Consider the following 26,820-nt stretch of genomic DNA (forward strand, 5'->3'; position numbering starts at 1 on the left):
CCCATCGATCAAATGTTGTATCCATCTTCTAGCATTACAAGTATTTTAATTGAAGGTGTTCCAACAAAATAAAAACCCTTTTACCTCCCTCTACGAAAACACTCCCGACGAACTCGACACCAACTTAATCACAATCCAACACAGTAGAGATCCATTGACGTCAGAAAGCCTTCTAATCTAATAGCTTCTTCACGTGACCATATACTCTTTGGAATTCCCTGCTTCCTTGACTGTACTAATGCAGAGGTTCAAGTGTAATGTAAACAACTATCTTGATAGTATTTCTGCAAATTATGTTCTAGATAGTAGCTATGCATATGAAAGTTGCACTGTGCCTTGATTTGGCTGAAGATGCAATCATAAAAGCACATTAAAGCAGCTATATACATTTTATGCATGTGTTTAATTTTATACATTGGACTTATCGCTATTAATGCTTAAGTTATTTAGGCAAAAAAAAAAAAAACTTGAAAAAAGGTTGAAAAAAAGGCGATTAAACCAATAAGTCCAGATCAAATAACATTAAAGTTCAAAGTCAAAATTAATAAAAACAATGTGTCAGTGCGTTAGTATGTCGGTGTTGATTATTGAAAATCGAATAGAGGACATTAAATTGAAAGAGGAAATGAGGCGATGCATAATTAAAATAAAAACAACTGGTCATGTCCAATAAAAGCAACCAAATTTATGCATAAGATCAATATATCTGATTTGAAATTTCAATAACGAATTTTTCGGACTGAGTAGTCAACATTGAACCCCTAGAAGATTGTCACTTACAACTGAGCTCAGTATTACCTAACGATTTATACGGACTGCTGTTTTCATCTTGAATATTACTGGCACAATGATCAAACCTTCATTAATTTACCTGACATTAAATTTACTGAAATATTCAATGGCTAACTTAAAAGTAGCCCGATCTTTCTAATCTTCCACTAAGCATTGTTTTTTAGATTAAACAATCCACTTTAAAGCAGTCTGACTTCTCTAACCTTTCTCTTTACAACCAATTGATACCGCAAGACAAAATGTATTTTTTCCAACAAGGTGCCGTACCAGGGCTCTTCATTGCGAGTGACACAGTTGCATTTGCAGGTTATTTTCCAAAGTGGCGACTAAAAATAATGAAATTCTTATATTTTGGCGATTGTATTTCTTCCACTGACAATCTTCCAAGCTCAGTACTGGTTGAAAGATATCTTTTCAACTTTTTTTAATAAAATAAGCAAAGTTAAATGATTAAAACAATAAAAGTTTTAAATGCCGTTTAAAAAACATCTGCAGAAATCAGAATGTTTATACTTTCAAGTACCAGCATTAAATTTGTTGTATATTTAGAATTACACTTATTTAAAAAAAACACAGAAAACAATCTTTAAGATGTACATACTCATCACAGAATGAAGATGTCATATTCTAAAAATCATGTGGGTTTGGCTAGTAACGAAAATATTCCGTGGTCAAAGGCCAACTAAAGATAAGTTTGTCCATAAAGCCCTGGTATAATACCCCACAATTAAAAACAGCCTACATTTTTTACAAAGTAAAAAAATAAATCGCTTTTTAAACACAACTAAATTAAACTCCAAACGATTGACAGGAAAGATAAAGGAGAGAAAACACACACAAAGATGGGAGAGAAAGTTTATAGTTAAAGATGTCAGAAATTAACATATTCAGTGGGGTAGGTCCATTCAGATATTCAATGCCCATTTTCAAGGTTTCTACAGATAAAATTTGGCATATAAAGAATGACATATTAAAAAAAAAGCTAATAGTATTTTTTATTAATATTTAGAAATATTTTAATATTTTAATTAATATTTTTAAAAAAGCATCAGCAAAAATTAGAATGTTTAAAATTTCAAGTATCAACATAAAATTTGTTGTATATTTAGAATTACACTTGTTTAAAAAAAAAAAAACATAGAAACATCTTTTTAATGCCCATACTCGTCATAGGATGTCATATTATAAAAATCATGTTTTGGTGAGTAATTTTTCTATTTGGCTAGTAAACAAAAATATTTAGTTTTCCAAGGTCAACTAGAGAGAAGTTTGTCTGCAGAGGCCTGTGCACGTGCCACCGTCTCACGGATCACTGACACGATTTCATATGTTTACAGAAGAGAGAAAAAAATAAGCAAAGGGGAAGGGCCACCAGGTTCCCGGGAATTTTCATCGTGTGATTTTTATCTTTGGGGGATTTAAACGAAAAACGTTTGTGCAAGTAATCCTCACAATTTAGACTAACTAAAGGAGATTATTACCAACGTCATCAGGGGAATCAGCAGAAAAGATCTATAGGCAGTATCTTCAAGCGTTGTTAAATGTGCCCAGAAACGCATAGGCGTAAATGTGGGTCACTTCCAGCACCTTTATAAGTCTCCAGTTTATTTAAACAATAAAAGAATGTTCCTCCTTTCTACTTCAATTTCAGGGCTACTTAATCTATATATCTATAAAAGTGAACGTGTCTGTCTGTCTGTCTGTGTACATTTCCCTACGCAATAACTCTGTCAATTTTTAGTCTATAGACTCGAAATTTGAAATACCGGGTACTGAGATTTGGGAAAATCGATGTAACGGGTGTCAGCCAGAAATTTAGCTGATAAGGGGTCAAATTTCAACGATTTGACCTTTAAGAACTCTACCAAACTCCTCCGACAATTTTGGGTCTAGACACTTGAAATTTTAGATATAGGTTCCTTGAACCTGGATCTAACTTAATAAAGTGATTTGAGCCCGAAAGTATAAATTTTAAGGGGTCATAATAGGGGTCAAATTAAAAAAAAATTGACTTTTTTTTTGTTTTGCTAAGCGTACACCTCAAAACACCCGGGCAAATCCGGGCTGAAATGCTAGTATTATATATAAATATCAACAATGAAAGTTCAATAGAAACGTTGTTTTTATTTGAATAAAAAATATGCATCTAGTACGCTTGCAACAAAATCAAAACGTACTATTAGGAAAATAAAGAATAATATGATACATATTTGTTTATTTTCATAACATTACGTTGTGATTTTCTTTTAAGCGCATGTGATGCGTATTTTATTTTATATAGCTTTGCCATATCCATATATGGAACGAACGAAAGGAGAAAAAAATATCGCGAAATTATTAAAAAAAAAAAGTTATAAAACTAAACATCAGATGTAATAATAAAAAAATAAAATTTTAAACTCAAAATCATAAAAACATGCAATTGTAATTTAAAGATCGATGTTGATTCTGGTTATATTGAAGAAATTCTATTATAAAGAAAATACATTGCGTCAATAAAGACCGACAAAGCCAGCGGTCGAGTTCAGTAAAAGAATGAATGCCACTCATAGGATCAATATTTGTTATTGTAATATTAGATATCGATCGTTTAAAATAAAGATGTTGCAATAATTAAAGGAATGAAATCACAGGAAATATGTGTGTATGTGTTTTTCATTAACAAGCACCTCGTTAGCAGCCAAATGCCTGCATATAGACACATATACAGACATATTAACACGCACACACACAGATTATATATATATATATAAATATATATACATATATATATATATTACACACACACACACAGAAAGTAATAGACATACATAGGTAGATAAATGATTGCAACGTCTTGTCAGACGCGTGCCACGCCCTCAGGCACTTAAAGTCCATGAGCACTAACATGACTTTCTTATTTTTTTTTTAGTGATACGGGGAATTCACACACTCAAGCAGACATGCAACTGAAAACGGTCATTGCTATATATACATATATATACGTACACACACACATACACACATGTATCCATAACCGTACACAATACATAATACACATGCATACATGCGCATATATATACACATATACATATACAAATACGTACACATATGCAAATATATACACAAACAGTTAAACACATATACATACATATATACAAACATATATATATATATATATATATATATATAAATTACAATAAGTTTACAAGGTAATCAAAATGGTAAACTTAAAATATATTATAAAAATTAAAGAGGTAATATTTACAAGTTTTATATATATGTTTTTGTGTGTTTGTATATATATATATATGTATATATATATACATACATACAAACACCCAAAAACATATATACATGCATATATATACACACACATATATATATATATATATACATATACAAGTACATATATAAACATACGTACGTACATACACACACGGATACATATAATGATGGTTGATCAATTATTACATGCTCCCAGCATCTCAAGCCTACACGTGTCATAACATTTTCATTGCTATAGGACTATTTTATAGACAAATGCCTGAGGGACTATCTATACAAAGATGATGTTAAAGAGATGTAGGTTCGTACGACAGCTAAATCAGTCTTTCAGTGCAAAATGATAGAAACATATAGATTTTTAGACCACATAAAGGTATACAGACAAAGACACAGTTGCCTGTAAGCTGAGATAAACCGCGCACACACAGACAAAGAGTAGTAAAAATTATAATAAAGATATATAATTGTCAGAACGTAACGTAACTTACTGCACAATTTTGCAGTCTAATAAATATCTTGTCTGTAGCTAAATACTTGCTGTATCGCCAGCCCTATTAAGGGTATTTATTTATCGTGACGTCATCACTAGATTGGATGACTGTCACGGCTTAAGAGAGGCCTATCTACCCTCTGAGTAGGATAGAACACGCCAGTTTCCAAACTTGGTGTCTCGCGGTACATACAGCGCCTACCCAAATTTTCACCCATCTGGTACTGGCCAGGCTCACGTTGCTTAACTTCGGTAATCTGGCGAGAACCGGTGTGTCAACGTGATTCTGCCGTATATTTACGTGTTACGTTACGTAAGATGATGCGGTCGTTTTATATAGTATTAAGTGGTTAGTGTAGAAAACCCAAGAAAGAAGTAACTCAGTGTATCAAACTTTACTTTATCAACCCAATAAATGTTCCTATCTTTCTTTCTAAGTTTATGTGTTTGCAATTCATAACATGCGAAAAAAATTGACTGTTCTTACGGTTATCAGATTATTTTTAATGAAAAGTACTCCTTACAAACATGAAGCCACTTGACGCAAAGAGCTAATATATATATATATATATATATATATATATATATATATATATATATATATATATGGCGATTAAGCTACACTCAATATTCTGCGTTTAATCCATATGTTTTTTTTTTTTAAATAAGAGATATGCTTCTCCTAGAAAGATTGCCTTAACCACGGCTTTCGGGAGCCCTCTCCACCCCATTAAACATATACACACAAATATACACGGTGCTAGTTGGCCTTTTGGAAGGTCTTGTTTTTAATCCTCCAGGGAGACTAGCGGCCCTCCTCACCAAACAAGTCTGGTGGGGGAACCAGTTTAGTCGCCGGTGACCCGACCATGAGGCAGGTAGTACTGGGTTATATGGTGCCATTAGCATATGAAATGACCTGACATATCATATACATACATGTATATATACATACACAATATATATTAAATATATTATATAAATACACACATGTATATATATACATACAAAATATTTATCATGCATATATACATACACACACATGTATATATAAATATACACAATATTTATCATGCATATATACATACACACACATATATATATATATTGTATATATTATATATACAGATACATGTATATATAAATCCACACGTATATATTATATATAATCTATATACACAGATGGATGTATATATAAATACACACATACATGTATATATACATACACACATATATATTATATATAATCAAACTATACAGATACATGTATAAACACATACACACATATGCAGATACATGTATATATACATACACACACATATACATATTATATATATTATATATACACAAAAATGTATATATATATACATGCACACATATTATATGTATACAAAAACATGTATATATATATGCACACATCTATTATACATATTAGATATATATACACATACATGTATATATACATGCACACATATATATTATACATATTATATATACACATACATGTATATATATGCGCACATATTATATATATGATATATATACAAATACATGTATATAGACATGCACACATATTATATATATATACTATATATACAAATACATGTATATATACATGCACCCATATTATATATATAATATTTATACAAATATATGTATATATAACTGCACACATATTATATATATTATATATATACAAATACATGTATATATACATGCACATATATATAGTATATACACAAATACATGTATATATACATGCACATATATATAGTATATACACAAATACATGTATATATACATGCACATATATATATTACATATATATACATACATGTATACATACACATATATATTTTTTATACACATACATGTATACATGAAGACATATATTATAAATAGACACGTACACATACACACATATATATACACATACATGTATACATAAATACATGTATACATACATTTACACAAACATGTATACATACATACATATACACATACATATATTATATATACACATACATATATATTATATATACACATACATATATATTATATATACACATACATGTATACATATATATCATATTTACACATACATGTATACATACATATATATAATATATACCCATACATGTATACATAAATATATATAGTATATACACATACATGTACATATATACATATGCATTATATATACAAATACATGTATACATACATTCACACATATTACATATACACATACATGTGTACCTACATACATTCATACATATTACATATACACATACATGTGTACCTACATACATACATACATATTACATATACACATACATGTGTACCTACATACATACATATTACATATACACATACATGTGTACCTACATACATATATATGACATATACACATACATGTGTACCTACATACATATATATTACATATACACATACATGCGTACCTACATACATTCATATATATTACATATACACATACATGTGTACCTACATACAGATATATTATATATACACATACATGTGTACCTAAATACATATATATTATATATACACATACATGTATACATACATACATATTATATATACACATACATGTATACCTAAATACATATATATTATATATACACATACATGTATACCTAAATACATACATATTATATATACACATACATGTATACATACATACATATATATTATATATACACATACATGTATACATACATATATATTATATATACACATACATGTATACATACATATATATTATATATACACATACATGTATACATACATATATATTATATATACACATACATGTATACATACATATATATTATATATACACATACATGTATACATACATATATATTATATATACACATACATGTATACATACATATATATTATATATACATATACATGTATACATACATACATATATATTATATATACACATACATGTATACATACATACATATATATTATATATACACATACATGTATACATACATATATATTATATATACACATACATGTATATATACATTCATATATATTATATATACGCATACATGTATACATACATACATATATATTATATATACGCATACATGTATACATACATACATATATATTATATATACGCATACATGTATACATACATATATATTATATATACACATACATGTATACATACATACATATATATTATATATACACGTACATGTATACATACATACATACATATATATTATATATACACATACATGTATACATACATACATGTATATTATATATACACATACATGTATACATACATATATATTATATATACACATACATGTATACATACATATATATTATATATACACATAGATGTATACATACATATATATTATATATACACATACATGTATACATACATATATATTATATATACACATACATGTATACATACATACAAATATAATTTATATACACATACATGTATACATACATACAAATATAATTTATATACACATACATGTATACATACATATATATTATATATACACAAAAATGTATACATACATACATATATATATAATGTATATATACATATAAATGTATACATACATACATATATATTATATATACACATAAATGTATACATACATACATATATATAATATATATACATATAAATGTATACATACATACATATATATTATATATACACATAAATGTATACATACATACATATATATTATATATACACATAAATGTATACATACATACATATATATTATATATACACATATACGTATACATACATACATATATATTATATATACACATATACGTATACATACATACATATATATTATATATACACATATACGTATACATATATACATATATATTATATATACACATATGCGTATACATACATATATATTATATATACACATACATGTATACATAAATACAGATATATTATATATACACATACATGTATACATACATATTTATTATATACACACATACATGTATACACACATACATATATATTATATACACACATACATGTATACATACATACACATATATTATATACACACATACATGTATACATACATACACATATATTATATACACACATACATGTATACATACATACATATATATTATATATACACATACATGTATATATACATACATATATATTATATATACACATACATGTATACATACATATATATTATATATACATATACATGTATACATACACACATACATGTATACATACATACATATACATTATATATACACATACATGTATACATACATATATATATTATATATACACATACATGTATACATACATATATATTATATATACACATATATGTATACATACATATCTATTATATATACACATATATGTATACATACATACATTTCTATTATATATACACATACATGTATAAATACATATATATTATATATACACATATATGTATACATACCTAAATATCTATTATATATACACATACATGTATAAATACATACATATATATTATATATACACATCCATGTATACATTCATACATATATATTATATATACACATACATGTTTGCATACATACATATATATTATATATATACATACATATTATATATACACATACATGTACACATACATACATATATATTATATATACACATACATGTATACATACATACATATATATTATATATACACATACATGTATACATACATATATATTATATATATACACATAAATGTATACATACATACTTAATATATATACACATACATGCATACATACATATACACATACATTTATACATACATACATACATATATATACACATACGTGTATACATACATACATATATATATACATACGTGTATACATACATATATATACACATACGTATATACATACACACATATATATATACACACACGGGTATACATACACACATATATACACATACATGTATACATACACACACATATATATATACACATACATGTATACGTACACACATATATATATATATACACATATGTATACATACACCCATATATATACACATACATGTATACATACACACATATATTATATATACACAAACATGTATACATAAACACGTATATTATATATACACATACATGTATACATAAACACATATATTATATATACATATACATGTATACAAAAACACATATATGGTATATACACATACATGTATACACACATATATTTAATATACACATACATGTATACAAACACATATATAATATATATACATACTTGTATACATACACTCACATATTATCTATAAACATACACGTATACGTACACATATATCTATTATCTATACACATACATGTATACATACACCCATATCTATTATCTATACACATACATGTATACAACCACACACATATATATTATCTATACAGATACATGTATATATATACCCACACACATATATTTTCTATACATATACATGTGTATATACACACATACCTATCATCTATACACATACATGTATACATACTCACACATATATACTATACATACACATACATGTATACATAGGCAAATATATATTATATAGACGCATACATGTATAGCTACAAATATATATATATATATTATATACATATACATGTTTACATACACACACATATATATATATATATTATATATACACCTACATGTATACATACACATATACCTTATATATACAAATACATCTATACATACACACAAACAAACAAATTATATATACACATATGTATACATACACACATGTATACATATGGATATATTATATATACACCTACATATATACATATACATATACATTATATATACACATACTGTATACATAGACACATATATTATATATACACATACATGTATACATACACACATATACAGTATATACCGAGACATGTATACATACACACATATATATTATATATACACATGTATACATACACATACATGTATATTAGATATACACAGGTATACATGCACATACATGTATACATACACACATTTATATTATATGTTTACATACATATGTATACATACACACATATATATACACATACTTGTATAGACATATATATTATATATACACACATACATGTATACACACATACATGTATACACACATATATTATATACACACATATACATAATCTATATACCCGCACATGTATACACACATACATTATCTATATACCCATACATGTATACACACATATGCATTATCTATATACCAATACATGTATACACACATATACATTATCTATATACCCATACATGTATACACACATATACATTAACTATATATCCATACATGTAATCACACATATACATTATCTATATACCCATACATGTATACACACATATATATTATATATACCCATATATGCATGCACGCATCTATATCATATATATACCCATGCATATATACACACCAATATATATTATATACACATATTATATACACATATACACACATATGTGTATACCCACATATATGTTATATAGATATATTCACAAATATGCATACACGTATATAAATACATGCATACACACATTATATATACACATACATGCTTACATACAAACATACATACATGTATACATACACACTCATACATGCATGTATATATACACATATGCATATACACACATATACATACATGTATATATACACACATATACATACATGTATATATACACCCATATACATACATGTATATATAAACACATATACATACATGTATATATACACACATATACATACATGTATATATACACATATACATACATGTATATATACACATATACATACATGTATATATACACACATATACATACATGTATATATACACATATACATACATGTATATATACACATATACATACATGTATATATACACACATATACATACATGTATATATACACATATACATACATGTATATATACACATATACATACATGTATATATACACATATACATACATGTATATATACACACATATACATACATGTATATATACACACATATACATACATGTATATATACACACATATACATACATGTATATATACACACATATACATACATGTATATATACACACATATACATACATGTATATATACAAACATATACATACATGTATATATACACACATATACATACATGTATATATACACACATATACATACATGTATATATACACACATATACATACATGTATATATACACATATACATACATGTATATATACACACATATACATGCATGCATATATATACACATATACATGCATGTACATATATACACATATGCATACATGTACATATATACACATATACATACATGTACATATATACACATATACATACATGTACATATATACACATATGCATACATGTACATATATACACATATACATACATGTACATATATACACATATACATACATGTACATATATACACATATACATACATGTATATATACACATATACATACATGTATATATATACACATATACATACATGTACATATATACACATATACATACATGTATATATACACATATACATACATGTATATATACACATATATACATACATGTATATATAGACACATATACATACATGTATATATACAGACACATATACATACATGTATATATATACACACATATACATACATGTATATATATACACACATATACATACATGTATATATATACACACATACATACATATATATATATATACACACATACATACATGTATATAAATACACACATACATACATGTATATATATATACACACATACATACATGTATATATATACACTAATACATACATGTATATATACACTAATACATACATGTATATACACACATATACATGTATATATACACACACATATACATACATGTATATATACACACATATACATACATGTGTATATATACACACATATACATACATGTATATATATACACACATATACATACATGTATATATACACACATATACATACATGTATATATACACACATACACATACATGTATATGTATACACACATACACATACATGTATATGTATACACACATACACATACATGTATATGTATACACACATATACATACATGTATATATACACACATATACATAAATGTATATATACACACATATACATACATGTATATGTATACACACATATACATACATGTATATATACACACACATATACATACATGTATATATATACACACATATACATACATGTATATATATACACACATATACATACATGTATATATATACACACATATACATACATGTATATATACAAACATATACATACATGTATATATATACACACATATACATACATGTATATATATACACACATATACATACATGTATATATACACACATATACATACATGTATATATACACACATATACATACATGTATATATACACACATATACATACATGTATATATACACACATATACATACATGTATATATACACACATATACATACATGTATATATACACACATATACATACATGTCTATATACACGCACATATACATACATGTATATATATATACACGCACATATACATACATGTATATATACACGCACATACACATACATGTCTATATACACGCACATATACATACATGTATATATATACACGCACATATACATACATGTATATATACACGCACATACACATACATGTATATATACACGCACATACATACATGTATATATACACACATACATGTATATATATACACACATACATACATGTATATATACACACATACATACATGTATATATACACACATATATCCATGTATATATACACACCCATACATACATGTATATATACATACATACATATATACACATACATACATGTATATATACATACATACATATATACACATACATACATGTATATATACATACATACATATATACACATACATACATGTATATATATACATACATACATATATACACATACATACATGTATATATACACACATACATATATACACATACATACATGTATATATACACACATACATATATACACACATACATGTATATATACACACATACATATATACACACACATACATATATACACACACATACATACATATATACACACACATACATACATATATACACACACATACATACATATATACACACACATACATACATATATACACATACATACATATATACACATTCATACATACATATATACACACACACATACATATATACCCACATACATACATATATACCCACATACATACATATATACACATACATACATATATACACACACACATACATATATACACACATACATACATGTATATATATACCCACATACATACATGTATATATACACATACATACATGTATATATACACATACATACATGTATATATACACACATACATACATGTATATATACACACATACATACATGTATATATATACACACATACATACATGTATATATACACACATACATACATGTATATATATACACACATACATACATGTATATATATACACACATACATACATGTATATATACACACACATACATACATGTATATATACACACATACATACATGTATATATACACACATACATACATGTATATATACACACATACATACATGTATATATACACACATACATACATGTATATATACACACATACATACATGTATATATACACACATACATACATGTATATATACACACATACATACATGTATATATACACACATACATACATGTATATATACACACATACATACATGTATATATACACACACATACATACATGTATATATACACACACATGCATACATGTATATATATACACACACATGCATACATGTATATATACACACACATGCATACATGTATATATACACACGCATACATACATGTATATATACACACACATACATACATGTATATATACACACACATACATACATGTATATATACACACATACATACATGTATATATACACACATACATATATACACACATACATACATGTATATACATACACACACATACATGTATATATATACACACATACATGTATATATATACACATACATACATGTATATATACACACATACATACATGTATATATACACACATACATACATGTATATATACACACATACATACATGTATATATAGACACATACATACATGTATATATAGACACATACATACATGTATATATACACACATACATACATGTATATATACACACATACATACATGTATATACACACACATACATACATGTATATACACACACATACATACATGTATATACACACACATACATACATGTATATACACACACATACATACATGTATATACACACATACATACATACATGTATATACACATATACATACATACATACATGTATATACACATATACATACATACATGTATATACACATATACATACATACATGTATATACACATATACATACATACATGTATATACACATATACATGTATATATACATATGTATATATACACACAAACATTCATACATGTATATATACACAAATATTCATACATGTATATATACACAAACATACATGTATATATACACAAACATACACACATGTATATATACACAAACATACATACATATATATATACACACCTACATTCATGTATATACACACAGGCATACATGTATATATAGATACATACATGTATATATACATACATACATGTATATATACATACATACATGTATATATACATACATGTATATATACATACATACATGTATATATACATACATACATGTATATATGCATACATACATGTATATATACACATACAGTCACACACATATGTGTATATATTATATATATACACATACATACATGAATATATATACAGAATTATATATATATTTTTTTTATATATACAGAAATATATATTATAAATATTTATATATATATTGTTGTTGACTGGTGGATATATTATATATATCCCCTAGTCGTTAGGAAATAATTGTCTTGAGGAAGACAGGAACAAAGTGTTAAATTTAATTAAACGAACTAGAAGTTATAACATTAAGAAACAAATGAAAGAAAACGGTACAGCACGTTTTTACTTTGTTAACTGCTGAGAAGGAAAGTCTGTTGCTATAGAGAGAGTGAGAAACTCAATCAAGTTTGTCGCTGGTCTCTCACTGTAAGGTGGTGAGAGAGAAAGTCTATTGTTGTAGAGAGAGCGAAAGAATAGCAATCCAGGCAACGGAGATAGAAAGCGTGTAAGGTGTGCGTGCTGTCTGTTGACTATTGCCCCTACTAATATTAGCAGGGACGTGACGACCGCTGGCGCGCGTACCCCGTACCCATAAACGCCCAGCTCAGAAGCTGAATCGAAAAGAGAAAAAACAGCTTATGCCTCTTGCATTTATAGTTTTTTTTTCCGGTGGTCTTTTGCGCGTGTGGGGATTTCCTTAAAAGGGAAATTGGCGTTGCCAATGTCTGCGTGCACGTGTGAACATTAGGGTGTGTGTGTATGCATGTGAATGTGAGTGAGTGAACGTGAATATATCTACGTGTGTGTACGTGCGCTTATGATTGTGTGAACTCATGTGTATGAGACGAAAAATGTCTAGATATGTAAACGCGTGTTTTTCTGCAAGACTAGGAAGGGCTCGTACAATACACAAATACAAACATGCATATACCTGTATAAAAACATACACACATTTTATATGTTATATATATATGTATATGAATATACATGTATATATACGTACACACATACATATTATATTATATACACAGATACACATTTCATATATTATATATACATATAAATGTATATATATACATACACATGTTATATATTATATATACATATAAATGTTTATATACAAGCACACATTTTATATATAGATACATATACATGTATATATATACATACACACATACATATTTTATAAATATACATATTTTATATATTATATATACATATACATGTATATATACATATTTTATATATTATATATACATATACATGTATATATACATACACATATTTTATATATTATATATACATATACATGTATATATACATACACATATTTTTTATATTATACATACATATACCTGTATATATACATACACATATTTTATATATTATACATACATATACATGTATATATACATACACATATTTTATATATTATATATACATATGCATGTATATATACATACACACATATTTTATATATTATATATAAATAGAGTTGTATATATACATACACATATTTTATATATGATATATATACATGTATATATATACACATATATTTTATATATTATATATACATACAGTTGTATATATTTTATATACCATATATATACATGTATATATACATACACATATATTTTATATATTATATATACATATATACATTCATACATATATTTGATATATTATATGTATATATACATACACATATACACATTTAATATATTATATATATGTATATATACATAAACATACATATTTAATATATTATAAATATGTATATATACATACACATACATATTTAATATATTATATATATATATACATATACATGTATATATACACAAACACATTTATATTTTATATATTATATATATACATATATATATACACGCATACATATTTTATCAATTATATATTCATACATCTATATATTTTATATTATATATATATATATACCAATACATGTGTATATACATACACACTTATTTTATATATTATATATAAATTTACATATTCATACACACATGCATATTTTATCTATTATATCTATACATCTCCATGTATATATAAATACACACATTATATATGTTATATATACATATACATGTTTGTTTACATACATATTATATATATATATAAATTAACAGATATATATATATACATACACATACATTTTATATATTATATACATATACATGTATATATACATACACACATATTTTATTTATTATATATTGCATATATGTATATATACACATATATATTTAATTTATATATACATATGAATGTATATATGCACACATATATATTTTATTTATTATATATATACATGTATATATACACACATATACATTGTATGTATTATACATAAATGTATATATACATACAAACATACATATTTTATTTATTACATATATACATATACATGAATATATACATACACATATATTTTATTTATTATATATTCACATGTACATGTATATATACACATATATATTTTATTTATTATATATATAGACATATACATGTATATATACACATATATATTTTATTTATTATATATAAGCATATACATGTATATATATACATACACACATATTTTATTTATTATATATACATATATATGTATATATAAATACACACATACATATCCTATATATTATATAAACATGTATATATACATACCCACCCATACATATTATATATAATATATACCCATATCTATACTATATATGCATACTCATTATATATACACACATTGTATATATAAAGACACATATTATATATAAAGACATATTATATATACACACATATATATGTATATATAGATACACATATATATTATATACAAATATGCATATATATACATACATATTAGATATACACATATACATGTATGCATATATATTATATATACATGCGCACATATAAGTATATATGGATATCCATACATGTATATCATATGATATATTAAAAAATATATCATACATATTATATATATATTAAAAATATATGCACACGAGTATAAACATACATATTTTATATATGCACCTACATGTATATATACACACACGTATACATATTATATATATATTAGATATATACACATGCATATATGTATATATATATACACACACCTATATATAGCAGATATATACACATAATACATGTATATATACCCACATACATATTTTAGATATATACACATGCATATATGTATATATACACACATACATATTTTAGATATATACACATGCATACATGTATATATACACACATACATAAATATTTTAGATATATACACATGCATACATGTATACACACATACATATATATATTATATATATACACATGCATACATATATATATACACATACATATATATTAGATATATACACATGCATACATATATATATAAACACACATACATATATATATATAAACACACATACATATATAAGATATATACACATGCATACATATATATACACACACATATATTAGATATATACACATGCATACATATATATAAACACACATACATATATATATTATATATATACACATGCATACATATATATACACACACATATACACACACACACATATATATATATTAGATATATACACATACATACATGTATATATACACAGACACATACATATATATATATATATGTATATTAGATATATACACATGCATACATGTATATATACACACATACATATATACATATATATTAGATATAGAAAAATGCATACATGTATATATACATATATATATATTAGATATATACACATGCATATATACACACATACATATATATATTAGAAATATACACATGCATATATACACACATACATATATATATATAAGTAATACACATGCATGTATACACGCATACATATATATATAAGTAATACACATGCATACATATATATATATCCATACATATATATATTAGATATAGACACATGCATACGTGTATATATACACACATATATATATATATTAGATATATACAGATGCATACATGTATATATACACATATATATATATTAGATATATACAGATGCATACATGTATATATACACATATATATATATTAGATATATACAGATGCATACATGTATATATACACACACATACATATATATATTAGATATATACACATGCATACATGTATATATACACACTCATACATATATATATATATATATTAGATATATACACATGCATACATGTATATATACACACTCATACATATATATATATATATTAGATATATACACATGCATACATGTATATATACACACTCATACATATATATATATTAGATATATACACATGCATACATGTATATATACACACTCATACATATATATATATATTAGATACATACACATGCATACATGTATATATACACACTCATAGATATATATATATTTATATATATATATTAGATATATACAGATGCATACATGCATATATACACACATAAATATATATATATATATATTAGATATATACAGATGCAAACATGTATATATACACACACATATATATATATATATATATATATATATATATATATATATTAGATATATACACATGCATACATGCACATACACACACACATATATATGTATATTAGATATATACACACGCATACATGTATATATTCACACACGTACATTTATATTTTAGATATATATATATACACACACATACATATATATTAGATATATACACATGCATACATGTATATACACATATATATATATATTAGATATATACACATGCATATATACACACATACATATATATCTTAGATATATACACATGCATACATGTATATATACATACACGTACATGTATATATTAGATATATATATATACACACATACATATATATTAGATATATACACATGCATGCATGTATATACACACATACATATATATATATATATATATAAGATATATACACATGCATGCATGTATATACACACATACATATATATATATATATATATATATTAGATATATACACATGCATACATGTATATATACACACACACGTACATTTATATATTAGATATATATATATAAACACATACATATATATCTTAGATATATACACATGCATATATACACTCACACATACATATATATATTAGATATATACACATGCATACATGTATATATACGCACATACATATATATATTAGAAATATACACATGCATATATACACACACATATACATATATTAGAAATATACACATGCATACATGTATATATACACAGATATATATTAGAAATATACACATGCATATATACACACACATATACATATATTAGAAATATACACATGCATACATGTATATATACACAGATATATATATATATATATTAGATATATACACATGCATGCATGTATATACACACATACACACATATATATATATATAGATATATATATATTAGATATATACACATGCATACATGTATATACACATACATATATATATATATATATATATTAGATATATACACATGCATACATGTGTATACACATATATATATATATTAGATATATACACATGCATACATGTATATACACACATACATATATATACACACACATACATATATATATATTAGATATATTCACATGCATACATGTATATAGACAGATACATATATATACACACATACATATATTAGATATATTCACATGCATACATGTATATACACAGATACATATATATATACACACATACATATACATATATTAGATATATACGCATGCATACATGTATATACACACACATACATATATATATATATTAGATATATACGCATGCATACATGTATATACACACACATATATATATATATGTATATTATATATACAGATGCATACATGTATATATAAACACATATATATATATTATATATATACATATGCATACATGTATATATACACATACACATATATACATATTAGATATATACAGATGCATTTTTGTATATATACACGCACATATATATATATATATATATATATATATACACACATGCATACCTGTATATATACACACATACATATATACATATATATTAGATATATACACATGCATACATGTATATACACACACACATATATATGTATATTAGATATATACACACGAATACATGTATACATATACACACATACATATTATATATAATATATACACCTACATGTATATACATGTATATACATACACAATTATTAATATGTATATTAGATATATACACATTCATACGTGTATATTCATATACACGTATATACATACACGCATGTATATATACACACATATATACACACATATATATATACATATACATGTATATACACGTATATATACACACGTATATATATACATGTATATATACATGTCCATATACATACATGTATATATACATGTGTATATATATACACACATGTATGTATATATACATATATATATACACATATTTATTTACATACCCACATGTATATATATACACATACACACATGTATACATACATACAAATGTATATATACATATATACACACATATATATATATATGTACATATACACATGTATATATACACATATACATTATATATATTGTATATACACATGCATGTATATATACATACACATATAGTATATATACAAATACATGTTTATGTACATACATTCACATATATGTTATATATATTATATATACACATACATGTATATATTATATATATTACACATATACACGCGCTCACGCGTATATATATATATATATATATATATATATATATATATATATATACACACTAGCGGGTGTACCCGGCGTTTCCCGGGTGTTTGGAGGTGTGTGTTCTGTTATATAAAAAGGAAACGGGCGGGGGAACGAACCCCGATCCCTAAGGCGAAGTTTTAAAATAAAATGTGAAAAAACATAAACCCTTCGGCCAGCCATTATGAGTTACTGAAAGATGTTTTAATTTATTTAAGAAAGAGCCAAATTAACATGAGCCCGCACGGAAGTTTTAGAGAGTTACAACGACGACGATACATCAATTCAGCAAATGAGGTCACTGACCAGGTTTGTTTGTTATGAGCGAAGTAAAAAAAGAAAACATACAACTCATTTGCTGAATAGCTATTGCTTACAAGCAATTGCTATTCAGCAAATGAGGTCACTGACCAGGTTTATTTGTCATAGGCGAAGTATAAAAAGAAAACATAAAAACGAACTTTAAAACTTAAGCGGTTGAGGTAATAAAAACATCGAAAAAAAACAAAAAAAACTAACGTAAGGCAAACGAATGATATTAAATGTAAAAATAGAAAAAAACGAAAACGAAAACAGAAAAATGAACTTTAAAATAAAAAACACCTGAAAAATAGCTTAAATAAGCCTGTTTCGATATTAAAATTTAAAAAATCGGTGGGTACCCGTGTGTTTTTGGGCTCCGCTAAGAATAAGCAAAGTACAAAAAAAAAAACAAAAAAAAAACAAAAAAGAACGTTACGTGGAAAAATTGCTTAACACTGGCTAAATATTTAAATTTAAAAAATTCGAAAAAAAAGGAGACCTCTCACCCCACGATTCGAACCCAAAACGTTTAGATAACGAACCAACGAGCTAACCAACTGAGCTACCGCGACGTACATAAAATTTAGTCAGGTCTTCAACTATTTAAAGTAAATCAGGTCATGACGTCATCTGACGCATGCGTAGAACTTGTCGTGGTCACGAGGAGGCGGTTTTTATTGAACCCCTCTTGTCGAGAATTATCGATTTCGGGGTGAAAAAAATGAAGGTTTTTGGCCAATTATTCGATATTTTTCGTGCGAAGGATGGGGTTCAATATGATACAGAGTTTGTGAACTTTAGTCGTGTCTGTCGAAAGTTTTTAGCGAACACACAAACACTTACAAACATACCTACATACATACATACACACATTTTCGCTTTTATATATATATATATATATATATATATATATATATATATATATATATATATATATAGACGAGGAGGTGTATGTTATTGTGTGTTACAAACTATCAATCTGTGTAGTTTTGTAAAAAAAATATATTAATATTTTATCCCTTAATTTATTCGTAGTTAAACGAGAATATCGATGGGCAAATAAAAATCTCTTAAATAAATGCAATCATGTGCTTCAATCTACGAAAATTATTAATATAGACAGCACGTAGCTGTTGTATGAAATTGCTTGTCCTACCTACCAGGGACATTTGTGAATTGCCATGTCTGCGTAATGAACACGACTCTTAACGATTGATCCTAGTTAATAAATATTATGTGACGTTAGGAATTTCATGTCACCCCAAACAAGGCACAGTGTCACTGTGGAGTAGGGTGCTACTATCGGGGACTTAAGTTTCAGAGGTATTATGAAGACAGATAAGTGGCAAGATATCTGTTAACATTACACTTGAACTTCTGCATGTCAGTACATTTGGGAAAGCAGAATCCCCGAAGCGAATTCCTAAGTTTAGCAGTTCTGGGGGAAGAAACGATTGGAGTAGAAGGCTTTCTTACACCTAGTGATCTCTACTGTGAAGAAGTGGGATTTAGCTGCTTGTCGGGTTTGTCGGAGGTATTCACGTCGAGGGGGTACAAGTGCTTGTAGTTCGTCATAGCATTCACCATTAAAGTACTTGTAGAATAGGTAGAGGGGTGCAACATTTTCGTCGATAGGACAGAGGCTGAAGCGTAAATGGTAGTCCAGGATCTATCAGGTTGGCGAGTCTTTTCTACCCTGTCAAGAAGTGAGAGGTAATTAGCAGATGCACTATCCCAAATGTGACAACAGTACTCCATATATGGGTGAATGGTGGCTTTATAGAGGTACAGGATATTTTTAGGCGTTAATAGTTTTCTATTAATTCTTCGCAGCAGCCTTGGCAACTATATTTATATATACCAAACACGCATAAAAAATAAAAACTGAAAAAATTTTGGTCATAAATGTGCATAACTTACTGGCATTATACGTAACTAATAATGACAGAAAATACACTCGCAGAATCAGCACGACAAGTCGACTTGTTCAGAATCCATACGTTCCGATCAGTTACTAAACTTTTTACCTTTTTTTTTTAATATAAATCAACGCCTTCATATAGTAAAACCTTACCTTTTGAGATTGAATTGCTTCATGTGTGTGTTCCATTATGTCACGTATGAATACAGGTATAAACACCCACTGCACACGAACCTGCAAAAATAAAAAATAAAAATTATCTATAGAAGCTTCCTTTTGTTTGTTCCTTTCATACAAACTATTTCCAAATTAAACAAATTCGCGAAATCCGTCTTTAACAATTTTACAACCCTGAACAAGACTATAAGAGGAATTACCCTTTTATATTGCCATGTTTTTGTATAATGATCATATATAGTCATCGTTGCAATGGTATTAGAAAGAAAGTCGTACGAATAGCGGTTCTTCACTGAGAAGAGAAGTTCGATAAAGATTTTATAAAAAGAAAAATTCTAAAGAAACGAGACAACATAAAGAAAGTGTCTACAAAGAGGCGTAGGACTAAATGAGTAAATTATTTTTTTTTTATTGCTTACAATGTAATTTTATTAATTGTATTGAATTATATAGCACAATATTACTTTCTTGGTATTTATTAGTACTTATTGAAGTTATCTCATTTAGACTAATTCTATATTTATAAATACAATATACATTATTAAATTTAATTGAAACTCATATTTCCTTCGTGTTATTAGTTTAATGTACAAAAAAAAAATGCGCTATCCAGAAACATATTTATCAACACATATTTGTTGATTAAATGTAATTTCTATCCCGTGAAATTTCTACAGGTCATGCTGCTTTCTAATTATGCGTTCAATATTAATAGGAGATTGGAACGTGTATTAGGGTTTATTATTGACAACCTTGTAACACTCGCTGACCTCAATTTTCCTTTAGTTCTCATATTCAAGATACAATGTTTCTTAGAAAGAGGGAAGGATTCTTTATTCTGGGTCAGAATCTATCTAACACGTAATTTTATCTAGTTTCTGATCTTAAAGTAGTATTTGTTTTCCTTTCTAGATCTTTAGGTCAAGCGAATCTATAGGATTTCTATCATAAAAAATGTCATCCTTGAAAACTATAACAATATTACTGGGCAAACTCTCGAACAAGGCATAAATCATATATGAATGAATATATCGTTACGTAATTGTTTGAGTGAATCAAATATCTTCCATAAAGCTATTTCGTCTCTACATATCACGCAAATAAAATGCATGATAAAATATTCATCAGTTTCGATATAGAGTTTGCTTGAACTACCTTTAATTTTATTTAAATTAGCCGCAATTTACACATCAATATTTCCATAGTTCTGTCTATTAATTTGAACCCTTTTAAAACCTTTTTTATATTAGTGAGCAGGGGATTTTTAAATTTTAGAATTTTTCTGGGGTTAAGCTGATTAAAAAACAAAATCCTCTGTTTAGGTGGTTACTCTATATAAAATTTTATTAAGTGTTTATGTAGTTGGTGCGTTTTCTTTCAAGTTTCAGCAAACATGCAAACATACGAACACACAACCGTTTGCACTTTATGTAATAGTGTAACAAAGCGCGTATGATCGCGTGGAAAAATATAAGCAAGAACGGTACGATATCTTGCTTGCGAAGATATTAGCAGCAAATATGCAAATTAGTAAGTGTGCGCGAGCTTGCGAAACAAAAAGAAAAGAATAAAAGAAAACCACGTGATCAGGAGAAACACAACGTTGGTACCTTAGAACATGGACGTGTAAAGTCGACGACAAAAAATGGGTGGCTACGACTAGCGTGTAGTGAAGTAGAAAGAAAAATCGTATTAGGTGAGATGGACATGTAACCCCGCAATGACAGCGAGAGACTTTTAAGCTAGTGTCGGGACGGGCGGGTTTGGTTAATCTCATGGCAGACGAAACGAACAGTTGGAAAAAAAGAAAAAAAGAAACAAGATGCAGGCACTGTCTGAAAGGTAACGGTAAAAAAATTCCGGTATAAACACGTAGTATAAACACCCACAACCATCCCCATGTTTAGAACGGCTTTCGGAAAAAAAACCGCCACCCTCCCCAGTTTAAGAACGGCTTTCGGAAAAAAACCCGCCACCCTCCCCAGTTTAAGAACGGCTTTCGGAAAAAACCCGGCACCCTCCCCAGTTTAAGAACGGCTTTCGGAAAAAACCCACCACCCTCCCCAGTTTACGAACGGCTTTCG

The 26,820-nt window shown here is 26.2% G+C and overlaps 1 protein-coding gene across 1 annotated transcript in view; it reads right to left on the reverse strand.

Moving 5' to 3' along the window:
* LOC145267204 (uncharacterized) overlaps positions 1–25,099 on the reverse strand; it is a 45,415-nt gene extending 20,316 nt beyond the window's left edge. The window contains exons 1-2 of the mRNA XM_080123267.1: positions 24,937–25,099; positions 24,713–24,793 (exon numbers count right to left, since the gene is read on the reverse strand). Coding sequence (XP_079979393.1) covers positions 24,713–24,793; positions 24,937–24,981 — 126 coding nt within the window. The 5' untranslated portion in view covers positions 24,982–25,099. The remainder of the gene's footprint in view (positions 1–24,712; positions 24,794–24,936) is intronic.
* Between the last annotated feature and the right edge of the window lie 1,721 nt (positions 25,100–26,820).

Source organism: Euprymna scolopes, chromosome 42 (assembly GCF_053919585.1).
Source record: "Euprymna scolopes isolate OS-2025 chromosome 42, ASM5391958v1, whole genome shotgun sequence".
NCBI lineage: Eukaryota > Metazoa > Mollusca > Cephalopoda > Sepiida > Sepiolidae > Euprymna > Euprymna scolopes.